Below are 12,971 nucleotides of genomic sequence, written 5' to 3'. Positions count from 1 at the left end.
TGAACACATTTCCAGAAAACCAACATATAAGTCGCAGAATTCGAAATAACAGAGTGTGACGGGTTTTGTGACACATAAATTCAACAACTTGTGCGGTTTTACGATAAAAATCATATCTCTCTCGTTTCTTATTAGAAAATTACGAATTTGCTATCGAATCTAAGATAACACATAGTGATACAAATCATATGTCGAAAATGTTTCTAGAAAACTGACGGATAAACCGCAGGAATCGAAATGACAACAAATGGCGAGTTTTGTGACTCAAAATTTTTCAGAAATCGTTTAAATCATAATCCATCAAACTTTGCATATAACGAACGAATTTTCATGCACAAAATACATCAAAATTTATAATATGACGATATCGATGCGTAAAATAAAAGTTTATACATGACTTTGCGTCTAAACGCTCGAATAAACAAACATCGACGCGAGCATACTTGGAGGATGAACGGAGGACGATTCATTGATGTTTCACTTGACAAAATCTCACCAAAAATCTACAGAATATTGATAGGATGAGTGCTCAAGAGGCTGCTGCTCAAGGGAGGCACAACCTTAGTTTTTTCCTCCAAAAGTAACGTGTATGTGTGTGTGCCTTGGTGTGTGTGTTTAGGTGTAGGTGTGTGAGATTAGTGTAAGCAATTAGGGTTAGGAAAAGTCAAATAAAATAAATTAATAGGCTAAACTCATACTAATTTAATTATTTAGACACACTAAAAAATTTAATAAAATATTCAAGTACCAAATTTTTAGATTAAAATCTTCAAATTTCGAAATAGCTAAATGGAGTACTTAAAATCTTAATTTAACTTAAATACTAATTAAATAATTTAATTAAGACATAAAATTCATTATTAAAATATTTTACACCCAATTTAACTATTAAATTCTCAAATTCTAAATTTACGTTTAAAGCGCTTAAAATTTTATAAATCGTCAAATAATTTAAATTGAACTTGTATCCAAAACGGGGCGAGTGATTTCAATTGTTTAATTAAAAGAACTTGTATCCAAAATGTGGGCATGGGATGTAGGGATATGACAAAGTTGACTGCTGGGGTCACGGATTTCAAGAACACTACTCTAACAAATATGTGGATTTGAAATATATATATTTCTAAATCTATCCACGCAAATAAATTTTAGTTTATTTGTTCGAAAAGAGCAAAAAAAGAATTACGTCTATTTTAAAAAAGATATATTTGTATTCATCTCTCATATATTAATGCCGTGAAACTTACTTCCCTCGTCAAATATAAAAATTATAAAATGTCAATATCGAGTACTAAATTCATTGAATACAACATATATAAATAATTAAAAAAACACAAAAAATTCATCCATCTTTAAAAATGTAGCATGTGTATTAAATATGTGTGCATGTATATATTTTAAAAAATACCTACAATTGCTCAAGTGCTTAAAATATAGCCCTTGTCATGCTTCCAATGGTGTGTCTGAGTTGGTGAAGTGTATAAGTATTTGTCCGATTGTTAGAAGCTCGATTTCCCCTACAAACACATTATTAGACGAGTTTGTCGCAAATGTCTTGACCAATATGGTTTGTATGACTAACATAATTTGCAAGCTATTGCGTTTGTCCGGTGGTTTACCCAGTGCGCACTAAAAAGTGACAAGTGTCGGTTCTTATCGTCATAAAAAATATATATCCTACAACATATACTAACTAATTAAATCCGAAAATGATGAGAAACAAAAAAGAACGAAGCCTTTAAAACAATAAAATTGGCTCATAATTGAAATATATTATAAACTATGATCAAATAATTAAATAACTCAAACTTCCAAGGATGATTTTTCAGATTTGCCCATGTTCGGTATTCCAGCAGCCTCATTTCCTAATTCTTCAATATACATTTATAATTCATCATAAATATATTGAACACAAGGGTCATATCAAAATCATGGCATCAACGGAGAAGTGATTTTGATGTATAAATACTGCATCCATCCCAATTCTAATACCATGTATGATGAAATAAAATGTAATTTCAAATAATTAAATTAACATATCTTTACAGATATTTGACAATATTAAGATAGTAATTATGGACTTTTAATTTACAAATTTACAAAATTTTGTAAAAAAAAAAAATTCATAATCACTTTTTTTAAGCATTAATTACAAACATTACATAGGATTGAAAATTTTGCTTTTTAAAATTTTGACGGTAAAATGTCATTACCCTTTATCCAATAACATAATGCAAACAAGAACACGTGAAAGATCGAAGTAGGATCTATTTCCAGGTCGTGTGGAGTTAACCACCTTATCTTATGTCATGCAAAGATGCATTAAGAAACAATAAAAGTAACAATAATCACAAATCCATAGATCTTCAGAAGTATGATCAGCCACAACGATACCAAAACAAAACGATCATTTCCGAGTCGAAAGTTCTCAAAAATGAGGCACGATGAAGGGGAAAAAAATCAAAGAAGATAACTTTTTAAGTTCGAAATCAAGAAACATTGCATGAAAAAGGATCAGCTTATATCGCTATCTCAGTTGCACTCGACAATGGCTTCAGCAGCCCGATGAGGTTTGCTCTTTCGCCTATTTCCATTTTGGCGAAAACCATTAGACTTAGCCGACTCTTCGGTTTTTATTCTCGTTGCATTTCCATTTTCCTCCTTCACCAAGACAGCTTTCTCCTTCGTTTCACCGTTCTTTAAACGTTTTTTTCCATTCTGTGCCAAGGTCTTGCTTTTTGAGTCTATATCCAGTGCTTCACCTGTGTCTTCACTGGACCCATCTTCTATTTTTCGAGCTTCTTCTTCGTCTACCTCGTCTTTAAGTGATTTTTGAGGTCGCCCCCTTTTTTTCTGCGCAGGAAGTTTTTCTTCTTCGCCACTGCCAGTGTCATCTTGGTTGGTCATGGTTAGCTTCTTTCCCTTGGCTCTACCTCGACCCATGATTTTGAAATTGGCGTTATCACCTCAATTGTGGATATTTCTGAGGAAACACAGTTGCTCATGTCATACGATACAAGAATAAAAAGAACAAGGGGTCCTTAAATCTCAGAGCACGAGAGTAGTATCAAAATAAGACCTGAAATCTATTTTTTCATCCAAGAAGAGCACATTTGGGAACTGTGAAGCTAATACATCAAAAATAAAGAACAAACTAAGAAGAAAGAGAGACCGTACGAATGTAATGAGTGTGTATTCTGAATAGGTTTTCACGACTGAAGAGTTTCAATCTGAAACAAGCCAGCGAGGTGTTATCAGATAGATTAAATTGATCATCTTTACTTATCTACCAGTAGTGCGGGTCACAGAGAAGACAATAGACCTTGTATTCAAGCTTCACTCAACTATACAGCCAAAGCATACAACTACATGAAGGGGAAAATAGACAATATTCATTGAAAACCTCAATGTAAAGATTAGGAAATGAAACCATGTGAGGGGCCATTAGTCTTTCAGATTGCTCGTTATTCAATACCGAATTTTTTAGCAGCTAAAACTTTTGGCCCCGAAGAAATGTATGGAACACTTTGCATAGAATCAGTATTTTCAGACCACAAAACACTGTACTGTTAGAGATGTCGCATGCTAAGGGATATGGACAGGAATAAAATAAATGATACACATTACACAATTTTCTCGGTATGTTTTCGCCATTATGGAACAATAAACAAACACTTTGCTAGTAAGCATCTTCAAAAATACAGACACAACCCAGACAAGCACTAAGAATGAATGGCAAGTGCAACAAATTTTCAAATGAATCTCTCTGGACTGCAACACAAAATTCGAAAGAATAAAATACTCCAATATCCGATGTCGAGATACCACTACCAAAGGAGTCGAGCAACTTGTATTTTTTGAGAAAACTAATATCTTTTCTCCCATTCAAGAGGGCAATAAAGCTAAAATTCACCAACCAAGATCCAATTATTTACAAAAAGTCTACAACGCACATCATATTCAAGATGCACATAAATAACATCTATACACACAAACCCAAATTTTTTAATTAACCCGAGGTTAGATTCAAGCGATGTTGCACCCAATAACAGTTAATAACAGACGAATGCCCTTCCAAAAGGCGCATGCAAGAGCAATTTTTACAAAGTTGCAACAAAAAGAAACCGACAAACAAACAAAACAAGAAGAGATCCATGGACAACTGAAAGTACAAGTAGCCACAAAACCCAGAATTTAAATCTGCCCCATTCGAAAAAACACAACAGCAAAATAAAATAAATACATAATCAGTAAACATCCGAGTACAATAAGAAAAACGAAAGAAAAAAAACTCACCAAAAAGATCATCAGATGACTCATTTGGCTGGGTGAATCTATTGAACAATGCGTAGAACAGATGCCTCAGAAACCACCAGTGCCCAGATTAAATTTAAATCTCAAGATTTTGAGAAAACAATGAAAAGGCGATACAAGTAACTTGTACAGCAAAAAATTCTAGGGGAACGACGAATAACCCAGATCAAGAATGTCGGTAAGAATCGAAAAATCCCATTTCTTGATGAAGCAAAGGGCCTCAAAAGTACCAAGATGGTTTAGAGAGAGTTGAAGATAATAATCTATCTCAACCAGTGTCAGTCTTTGTAAATGCTGCAGCAACTGGCTATGGGGTATTCTGGTTTAATTTAATCACAAATTCCCCCTCTAACTTTATTCATATTCAATCAGCTCTCTCTCCTGATATCATCAAGTATTCAAGCCCTCGGTTATATTTGTGTAGTGTAATCCGAACTCGCGATTTTGTCCCAAACTAGTATCTTTTCTATTTTAAAAATTTTCTTCTCATATCCTTTAAATTTTATCAAATTCTTTATTTTTCTTATTTATTCATTCTCAACCATTAAATATTATGAACAATTAATAATTACTTGATGTATTATTAAACCGGACTCAATTAAATGTGTATTCGACTCAATTATTTAAAAAGTAATATATTTATTATGTCATCAAATTGCAAGATGCACATAACATTAAAGATACATGTATAAGTAAATCGAGACGATCATAAACAACATGATTGTAATTGATTAAAAATGTCTCTATTTTTATTTTTAATGTACACTTGTTTTAATTTGTTGATGGTTTACTATTTTCTTTTGGTTTTTCTTCCAAATGGTCAATTACAATAAATAAATGGGAAAAAGACAGAAAACTTGAAATCATTTGAAAAGGGACCGAAAAACCACTAAATTAAATAAATAGATTGAAAATAACAAATATATATAAATATATATATAGAAGATGAAAATGAGAATTGGCTGAAGGTCTATTTGTTCTCCATTTTGGATATATTATGCCCAAAGAGGTTTTTAAAGAAAAATACCTTATTTCATGCATTAGACAGTGGGAAATTTATAAAATAATCTTAGTCGATTTTTTTAAAAGAAAATGACATTTTCAAGTGTATTTGAAATACGTTTGAGGAAGTTATTTTCTTAAAAAAATGTTGACCAAAGTAAAATAAAAATACGCTGATTATACTATTAATAATTTGATGAGTGATATGATATTTTTGTTGTTTCCGAAATTAATTTGATAATTATGATTTTTTTTGTTATCTTTTGGAGGAATTATGGGATTGATAAAACAATTATTCAAATCTGAATTTTTGGCTTTAGAATTTCTATATTTTTAGCCATTGAGCCTATGGTTTATTTACATCAAGTGCAAATTCTATCCACAGAAAATGAAGAACCCATGGATTGTTTTGGATGCAATGGGGGCATGAGATTTATCTAACCAACAATCCACATAAGGGAGTCTCTAATCCAAAACCTATTCGGTCAGGCCCCAAAGAAAATATGCATTTTGAATGTATAATATCATATATTACAATAGGTTTTTAAGTGACTGACACAAGACATGTACCGAATCTTGCCATCATAATAGGAGATTTGAAATGCGAGTTGCAAATTTCAATCATGCTTTTATTTAGAAACCATGGCAACACATGATAGTCACAAAAACACAAGACCAACCTCAATTTATTTCAACTGTCAATCTGATTTCTTACTCAAAATCTAAGTCAAGATATTTCACAGGCAGTTTTGAGCTCGTATCAGAGCTGAAGAATGTAATTCTTGAGTAACCAAGTTATGCTACACTGTACATCCCGAGATCTTTCGTCCCTAAACAAGGCAGCAAAGCTACTGAACCAATTTCCATTATGAGATTGAACCCACAGGTTAGTGCAAGCAAGATTATGCGCAATGGTCCCACCGATACACTCGAGTTGTTAGGGTACACCTTTCAGGATTCTCATTTACCAGACCAACTTCTAAACCGAACTAAAACCAAGTTTTTTTAGGACTCTCTTGTCCTTCATCACCTCCCTCACATCTTGTACACCTTCCCACTTCCCTTCAGAAGCATATATATTCGACAGTGTCACGAAATCTCCTGGCTTTCTCATCTCCATCCCCAGATGATCGGAGATTTTTTCAGCAAGATCACTCCTTCCGTGAATCTTGCAGCCGTTGAGAAAAGCTCCAATAACTGAATTAGTGCCGTCAACCGGCATTTGTTTGACAATAGAATAAGCCTCCTCCATCCTCCCGAAACGACAAAAAAGATCAATGACACAAGCATAATGTTCATGGTTTGCTACGACATTATATGAAACCATGGCTGCAAACAAATCCACGCCTTTCTCGACTTGGCCACCATGGCTACAAGCACAAAGAACAGCATTCAGAGTAACTTCATTTGCTTGTATTCCTTCTCCCTGCATCTTTTCAAAAAGCTCGATAGCAGAATTTACCATCCCATGCTTCCCATAGCAGCCAATCATAGCATTCCATGAAGCTGCATTCTTGGTATATGTCATGTTGAAAACATTCGAGGCATCTTTAACGCTCCCACATTTTGAGTACATATCAATAAGAGCACTTGCCACAAATGCATTGACATAGATTTCCGTTCGATATATTATGCCATGAATTTCTTTACCCATAGAGACTGAACCAATCATCCCACAGGCAGGGAGCAGCCCTGTCACAGTCACTGGATTAGGCTTAACTCCAGCAACCAACATACTGTAAAACAGCTTCATCGCTTCGCTAGCCTTATGGCTTTGAACAAATCCTGAAATCATTCCATTCCAAGTAGGCAAATCAGGAACATATCCTTCTTCTCTCATTCGAGCACAAAATTTGAAAGCACCATCACAATCTCCATTCCTGGCGTGCGCAACTATGATGGAGTTCCAAGTGAATTCATTAGCTTTAATTTCTTCCAGTCTCATTCTTTTAAACAAATCAACAGCCTCTCCAATCTTCCCCTCGTCAGAATACCCACAAATTATGTTAGTCCAAGACACTACATCTCTTTCACTCATTTCATCGAATACTTTTCGCGCGCAGCACATCTTCCCGCACTTCCTATACATATCCATCAAAGCATTGCAGACGAGCACATACATTCCATAACCCGTTTTGCAAATCATGCCATGAACTTGTTTCCCCAAGTTCAGGTCCAGCAAACCGACACAACACTTCAAGACAGCCGACAAAGTGTGTTCGTTATGAGAAATGTTGGGATTTCTTGATTTTGTCAATGAAGAAAAGTACCCAATTGCTTCTTCGTGAAAACCAGAAAAAGTTAACGTTAAAATCATCCAGTTGAAAGCAAAAACATTCGGGTTTGGAGACTCTTGAAAGAGTAATCTCAATGAACCCAAATCCCCACAGCTTGCGTATGCACCTATGAGCTTTGAACTTAAAGAAAAAGAATTCATGTCGACTGGTGTCGTCAACATTAATGCGTGGATTTGCTGACAGGGTTTCAGTGCTCTCAGTTTCATGCATTGCTCCAATAATAAGCCGAAATGATGACAAAACGAGCGGTTTTGTGAAAGTAGGAGCTTTTTCATGTTCTGGACAGATGTAATATAATGCCTGAAAAATCCATCTTATTAAAAACAGCCGTGAGCCGAAAACCTGAGAATGAAACATGCAAAAATATGCGTTTAAACCATGAAAGAATGGTTTGGAACTGAGGTAAAAAAAACAAAAAAACACACACTTTCAGCCAACATGGTGGGTTATCGATTTTTTTATGTCTAAAACGCAGCGGTAACTTTAAAATTTTATTTTGACATTCAAAATATTTTTCAAAGTCTATTAAGAATTTTAATTATTTAATATATTGAATACAAGTCCATTAAACATACATCCCACTATATTTAATTTAATATTTAATAGACTCAACTTTTGAGTTTAATAAATTAAATTCTCAAATTTTATAAATTCAACTATTTGAATTTATTCTCTCCAAATTTTAAATATCATAAATTTAATTTCTTGAATTTATTATCTCATAAATTCAACTATTTGAATTTATTTTCTCAAAATTTAATTATAATAAATTCAACTCCTTGAATTTACTATATCATAATTTTATATAAATTCAACTCCTTGAAATTATTCTCTCAACGGGAACAAATGATCCAGTTTTTGTGTGACCATGAATGATTCAGAGATACAGCTAACCGTGAGTTCACAACTCTTTGTGTTTTAGGACAGTTTCCTTCATTCGGGCTTACCCTAATTTGCCTCATTTAATGCACTAACATTTGGTCATGAGAATGTAAGAAATCATTTTCTGATTAAACCCATCGAATCATGGTAAGAGCGTCTAGTAGCATCGCCCCATGATTCCCTAGGTATCACTAATTGTGAGGCCCAATAATAAGCCCAGCCAATTTCCCATTTTATTTAATATAACCCAACCCATTTGAGAATCAGATTAACAGAAGCGTTAAATCCAGAAGCTCTTCTCCAGCTTTGCAACTGTCGCTCCTCTCTTCTTTTCTGCAGCAAGCGTGCGACGCCCCAGCGGCCAGATTTTTGTGCAGTAGCTTAGCAATCTTCTTCCTTCAGTCTATTAGCTTCTTTCCTGCCATGAATCGGTAGAAATCAGTGCTCCATCTTTCACGTTCGAGCCAGCAGCTGCGTTTCATTCTTTGTCCGATTTGGTGAGCTTCTAGCTTCAATTTTTCTTGTTGATGTGAGTTTATTTAGCAAGGGATCAAAGCCCTTTATTTCCCCTGTTTTCAGCTGATTTTCAGCTAGGTTTCAGATCGTGAACAGTGTTTCCGGCGAGCCATCTTTGCGGAATTACCGTTGTGCATTCTAGTTTCGTTTATTGAGGTATTCAGCTTGAATTCAGATTGTATAAGGTTTATATAGGCTGCCCGGAAATTTAATTTTTACCGAGCCGATATAAAATGTTTTAGTCAGTTGGAATGTGTTATATTGAAGTGTATAGTGAATTTATAATGTAGGTTTTATCGTTGGACGAGTTCATCAGGAAGTCCTTAAGAAATTATCGTGGTATTATAACTTTATAATTGAGGTACGCTCAAACCTATACTATTATGACGCTTATATTGGCGTGTAAGAATATTCGGTGAATGTTATTTGCTATTATGTGCCTTGAATGTTTATTCTGTTGCATTCATGCATTAAATTGTATTGGCATAACATATTGAACTTTGACTCCTTTGACGGAGATTTATGTTGATTATATTGAGATATATTGAGTCATCAGAGGGACGAGTGGGTTAGGATTAGCCACATTCCCAGATGACAGCTAGGGACGAACGACTTAGCTACTCGCATTCCCGATGCTACGTGCATGGACGAGCGGCGATTTGATGCTGCATTCCTGGCACGGGTGGCCACTGTTACTATTGATGATGCTATTCGTTTGAACTCCATTTGGTATCCGTTATTCCATTGTTACTATTCATGCACGCATATCATTGCATTTACTTGGTATTATTACATTTCTTTTATATACGTCGTGATTTTACGGGTTTGTCGTACTGGGGTCCGACCCCTGTTTTCTTTTTATATTGTGGTTGTTTTTATGCCATAGCAGGTCATTCCAGGGGATTTGACGCGTCTGGTGGAGCGTCAGCGAGTGGTACCCAGTAGTCAGTCGGTTTGTGTCAGAGTTCCCAGATATTTATATATATTATGCTGGTTTGATACATTTGCCAGGGAGATGCCCTGTGTAGCTGTATGGTGATATTTTTATGTTGTTTGAGATTTTATTTGTGATATGTTGTGTCTAGTCCTGGCCAGTGCGGCTGTAGGATATGTGTTTGGTTGTTTGTGAACTTGATGTTATTTTCGAGCGTATAATGTTATTATTGTGTTTTGAAATTTTTGGGATGTCCTACTTACGGGGAGGTCATGCCGAAATTTCTGTAGGCCCAAATGAACGTTTTAAACTCGTTTTCGATGTTTACACCATTTAATCCTTGTTGTTTGGTAATTAAATATTAATTAAGAGCACATGCCTTGACAGTTTGGTTTTCAGAGCGTAACTGGGATACGCTCGAATTAGAGTCTAGGACACTCGAGTTTAGACACAAATAAAATGATTGTGTATGTGTTTGATTATTTGCTCTTACTTGTTTCTTTGTTTTGAATTCATTGTATCAGCATGACTAGAGCGTATTAGTTTAAGTTTATGCTCTTATACTCAGCCGATTATTTTGTTTTCTGCCTGTGGATTAAATTCTTGTGTCTTGTAGATGGCACCTGGACGTAAGGGTAGAAAAGAAAAGAAAAGGAAGTTGATCAGGAATCTGAAGCTCCTAATGTGAGAGGACTTAATGAGACTGAATGGGGAAGACGAGGTCGTCGTCCTCGCGGTGAAGTACGAAATGTTAACGTTGAGCATGAAGTGGATCAGTTGACTAGAGGAATGGGCGAAATGGAACTGGTAATATCCCGATTTCAGAACATGCGTCCTCCTCGATTCGTTGGGAATGAAGATGGTGAGAAAGCTGTAGCATGGTTAAAAAGTATGAAACGTTTGTTTAATATGTTGGAGTGCACTCCTGATTTGCAACTTAAGTTGGCTATTTGTCAATTAAAAGACCGAGCTCAGTTATGGTGGGAAACTACCGAGGAAGCCCTGAAGGAATCGGGTGAAAGAGTTACTTGAGATGTATTTTGTGCTCAGTTTGCTTGAGAATATTCACCGCCTTCGTATTATTCGGCCAAGGAAGCTGAGTTCAATAGATTGACGCAAGGTAACATGACTGTAGTGGAGTATCCCTATCAATTCTCAGCACTTCTTGCCTATGTTCCTCATGTTGCTAGCAGTGATCGGAACAAGCTATCACATTTTATGCAAGGATTGAATCGAACCATTTGCATTTTAGCAGTTGCTGGAGCGCCTGCTAATTATGCCGATGCTGTAGAGAAAGCCAAGAATGTGGAGGCAAGTCTACTTTTGGTAGAACCACAGTTAGTTCAATCAGGTTTTCCTCAGAGTTTCGGAGGCAATGTGCCGATGCCAGTTAGTGCACCACTATACCATCCTTTACTGCCGTATCAGCATTTGCAGTCTTATCAGCAACCAAAGCAGCAACACTTTAAGGCCAAAGGAAAACAGTTCAAGAAACACACTCGTAGTAGTTCTTCTAGTTCTGGCAAGCGTGGAGGTTCAGTTGGGTCACCAGTTGGAGTATTTTGTGATCGTTGTGGTCGTAAGCATATCAGTACTCAGTGTACGGGAGTTCATGGATCTTGTAATATCTGGGGGCAAGTTGGACATTATGCTAGAGTATGTCCGAATGCAGCAAGACAACAATTTCAGCAACCTCAGTTTGGTCAAGGTTTCAGAGGACCAGCAACTAGACCTTTTGTTCCGACTCAGTCTTTTTAGCAGTCTAGCTATCCTCATCCTAGAGGTTCTGTTCCGCGGCGTTTCCCAGGGCCACAACAGGCTCAAGTTCATGCTCTAACTCAGGATCAAGTTCAAGACGCATAGGGCGGAGTTATTGCAGGTATCTGCCTTATTTTTAAATAATCTTGCGCGTATACTGATAGACACATGATCATCTCATTCATTTGTATCTGTTGTATTTGTTGATGAGCATGAGATTGCTACTACTCCGTTGATAGATACTGTGTCAGTCTCTACACCTGCCGGTGTATGTTTGATGTCTCATGAGATAATTCTAAATTATATGATTAGATTCGATGATAATATTATGATAACTAATCTAATCAAGCTAGATATGTCTGACTTCGATTGTATTCTGGAAATGGATACTCTGTCAAATTATCGCGCTACCGTTGATTGTTTCCATGGAGTTGTCAGATTCAGACCGTATTATGGCAGTAAATGGAATTTTTACGGTAGTGATTTGCAATCACGTATTCCATTAGTGTCAGCAATGGAAATGTTTAGAATATTGTCATCAGGAAATGAAGGATTCATGATCTATGCAATTGATGCGACTCAGGGAAAAGGGTTTGAAGTTTCTGATATTCATGTTGTCAAGGAACTCCCTGATGTATTTCCCGATGAGATTCCTGGATTTCCACCCCAGAAAGAAATCGATTTTAGCATTGAGTTGGTGTCCGGGACAAATCCTATTTCTAGAGCACCATATCGTTTGGCTCCAGCGGAATCGAAAGAACTCAAAGAGCAATTACAGGACTTACTGGAAAAAGGCTATATTAGACCAAGTATGTCATCTTGGGGAGCTCCGGTATTGTTTGTAAAGAAGAAAGACGGAGCGATGAGAATGTGCATTGATTACAGGCAGTTGAACAAAGCTACTGTGAAGAATAAGTATCCTCTGCCACGTATCGATGACTTGTTTGATTAGTTGCATAGTACATCAGTGTATTCAAAGATCGATCTTCGTTCTGGCTACCATCAGCTTAGAGTTCGAGAAGAAGATGTTCCGATGACAGCATTTCGAACCCGTTATGGACATTATGAATTTCTAGTTATGCCTTTTGGATTGACTAATGCACCAGCGATTTTTATGGATTTGATGAATCGCGTTTTTCGAGAATTTATAGACAGATTTGTTATTGTCTTCATAGATGACATTCTGATTTATTCAAAGACAAAGAAAGGGCATCGAGAACATTTAAGGTTAGTCCTCCAGACACAAAGAGTAGCGCAATTGTATGCAA

General features: G+C 36.0%; 1 protein-coding gene and 1 long non-coding RNA gene across 2 annotated transcripts; both read right to left on the bottom strand.

The window, feature by feature from the left end:
• Nucleotides 1–2,333: 2,333 nt before the first annotated feature.
• On the bottom strand, nucleotides 2,334–4,668 carry LOC140960560 (uncharacterized). Its single transcript, XR_012172186.1, has 3 exons — nucleotides 4,297–4,668; nucleotides 3,178–3,230; nucleotides 2,334–2,983 (listed from the first exon to the last, which is right to left on the bottom strand). It is a non-coding gene; the product is annotated as an uncharacterized lncRNA (long non-coding RNA).
• A 1,135-nt stretch (nucleotides 4,669–5,803) lies between these two features.
• Nucleotides 5,804–7,998, bottom strand: LOC140958512 (pentatricopeptide repeat-containing protein At5g59600-like). Its single transcript, XM_073415977.1, has one exon. The coding sequence runs from the start codon at nucleotides 7,886–7,888 to the stop codon at nucleotides 6,296–6,298; it is 1,593 nt and encodes a 530-aa protein (XP_073272078.1). The 5' UTR covers nucleotides 7,889–7,998; the 3' UTR covers nucleotides 5,804–6,295.
• Nucleotides 7,999–12,971: the final 4,973 nt, after the last annotated feature.

Source organism: Primulina huaijiensis, chromosome 15 (genome assembly GCF_012295235.1).
Source record: "Primulina huaijiensis isolate GDHJ02 chromosome 15, ASM1229523v2, whole genome shotgun sequence".
Classification (NCBI taxonomy): domain Eukaryota; kingdom Viridiplantae; phylum Streptophyta; class Magnoliopsida; order Lamiales; family Gesneriaceae; genus Primulina; species Primulina huaijiensis.
This window is presented reverse-complemented; position numbering and strand designations above follow the sequence as displayed.

Excerpts from the sequence above, each read along its gene's own strand:
- LOC140958512 (XM_073415977.1), bottom strand. The coding sequence starts at position 7,888 with ATGAAAAAGCTCCTACTTTCACAAAACCGCTCGTTTTGTCATCATTTC.